The 1,359-nt window shown below is 65.4% G+C and overlaps 1 protein-coding gene across 1 annotated transcript in view; it reads left to right on the forward strand.

The window, feature by feature from the left end:
• Positions 1-1,346, forward strand: part of EIF1AD (eukaryotic translation initiation factor 1A domain containing) — a gene marked incomplete in the record, with an annotated part of 6,669 nt that extends 5,323 nt beyond the window's left edge. The window contains 1 exon segment of the mRNA XM_021383709.1: positions 1,056-1,346. Coding sequence (XP_021239384.1) covers positions 1,056-1,308 — 253 coding nt within the window.
• Positions 1,347-1,359: the final 13 nt, after the last annotated feature.

The raw sequence follows: 1,359 nt of genomic DNA on the forward strand, positions 1-1,359 counted from the left end.
GCCCATCTATGGGGCAGGGATGGGAACAGAGACGCGCTGTGCCCATCTATGGGGCAGGGGCAGGGACAGGGAGGTGCTGTACCCACTCTATGGGGCAGGGATGGGGACAGTGACGCAGTATGTCCACTTATGGGTCAGGGACAGGGACACAGTGTGCCCATCTGTGGGGCAGGGACAGGGACAGGGATGCGCTGTGCCCATCTATGGGGCAGGGACGGGGACAGAGAGGTGCTGTGCCCACTCTATGGGGCAGGGATGGGGACAGTGACGCACTATGCCCACCTATGGGGCAGGGACAGGGACGCAATGTGCTCATCTGTGGGGCAGGGATGGGGACAGGGAGATGCTGTGCCCACCTATGGGGCAGGGACAGGGTCAGGGACGCAATGTGCCCATCTATGGGGCAGGGACGGGGACAGGGAGGTGCTGTACCCACCTATGGGGCAGGGACAGGGTCAGGGATGCAATGTGCCCATCTATGGGGCAGGAACGGGGACAGGGAGGTGCTGTACCCACTCTATGGGGCAGGGATGGGGACAGTGACGCACTATGCCCACCTATGGGGACAGGGACACAGTATGCCCATCTGTGGGGCAGGGACAGGGACACAATGTGCCCATCTATGGGGCAGGGATGGGGACAGAAAGGTGCTGTGCCCATCTATGGGGCAGGGACAGGGACACAGTGTGCCCATCTATGGGGCAGGGACGGGGACAGGGACACAGTGTGCCCACCTATGGGGTAGGGATGGGGACAGAGACGCACTGTGCCCAATCTATGGGGCAGGGATGGGGACAGGGAGATGCTGTGCCCATTTATGGGGCAGGAATAGGGACGCACTGTGCTCACTCTATGGGGCAGGGACAGGGACACAGTGTGCCCACCTATGGGGCAGGGACGGGAACAGAGACGCGCTGTGCCCATCTATGGGGCAGGGACGGGAACAGAGACGCGCTGTGCCCATCTATGGGGCAGGAAGAGGGACGGGGACACGCTGTGCCCATCTATGGGGCAGGGACAGGGTGCTGACGCGCTGTGTCCCCCCTGTGGGTCAGGAACGGGGACGCGGAGCTGTTCGTTAACACCAACCGGGCGCCCGCCAGCGGGGACAGCGAGGACGACGACAGCGGGGACACGGAGGACGAGGACAGCGGGGACAGCGGGGACACGGAGGACGGGGACAGCGGGGACACAGAAGAAGGGGACAGCGGGGACACGGAGGACGGGGACAGAGGGGACCCGGGGGGGGCCGACGCCGGCCATGGCAGCGGGGACGCGGCGCTGCCCCGCTCCCAGTCGGGGACGTAGGGACGCGCGGTGCCCGCAATAAAGGGCTCACGTCCGCCCCCGCCGCCCCAT

This window comes from Numida meleagris, unplaced genomic scaffold, assembly GCF_002078875.1.
Source record: "Numida meleagris isolate 19003 breed g44 Domestic line unplaced genomic scaffold, NumMel1.0 unplaced_Scaffold492, whole genome shotgun sequence".
NCBI lineage: Eukaryota > Metazoa > Chordata > Aves > Galliformes > Numididae > Numida > Numida meleagris.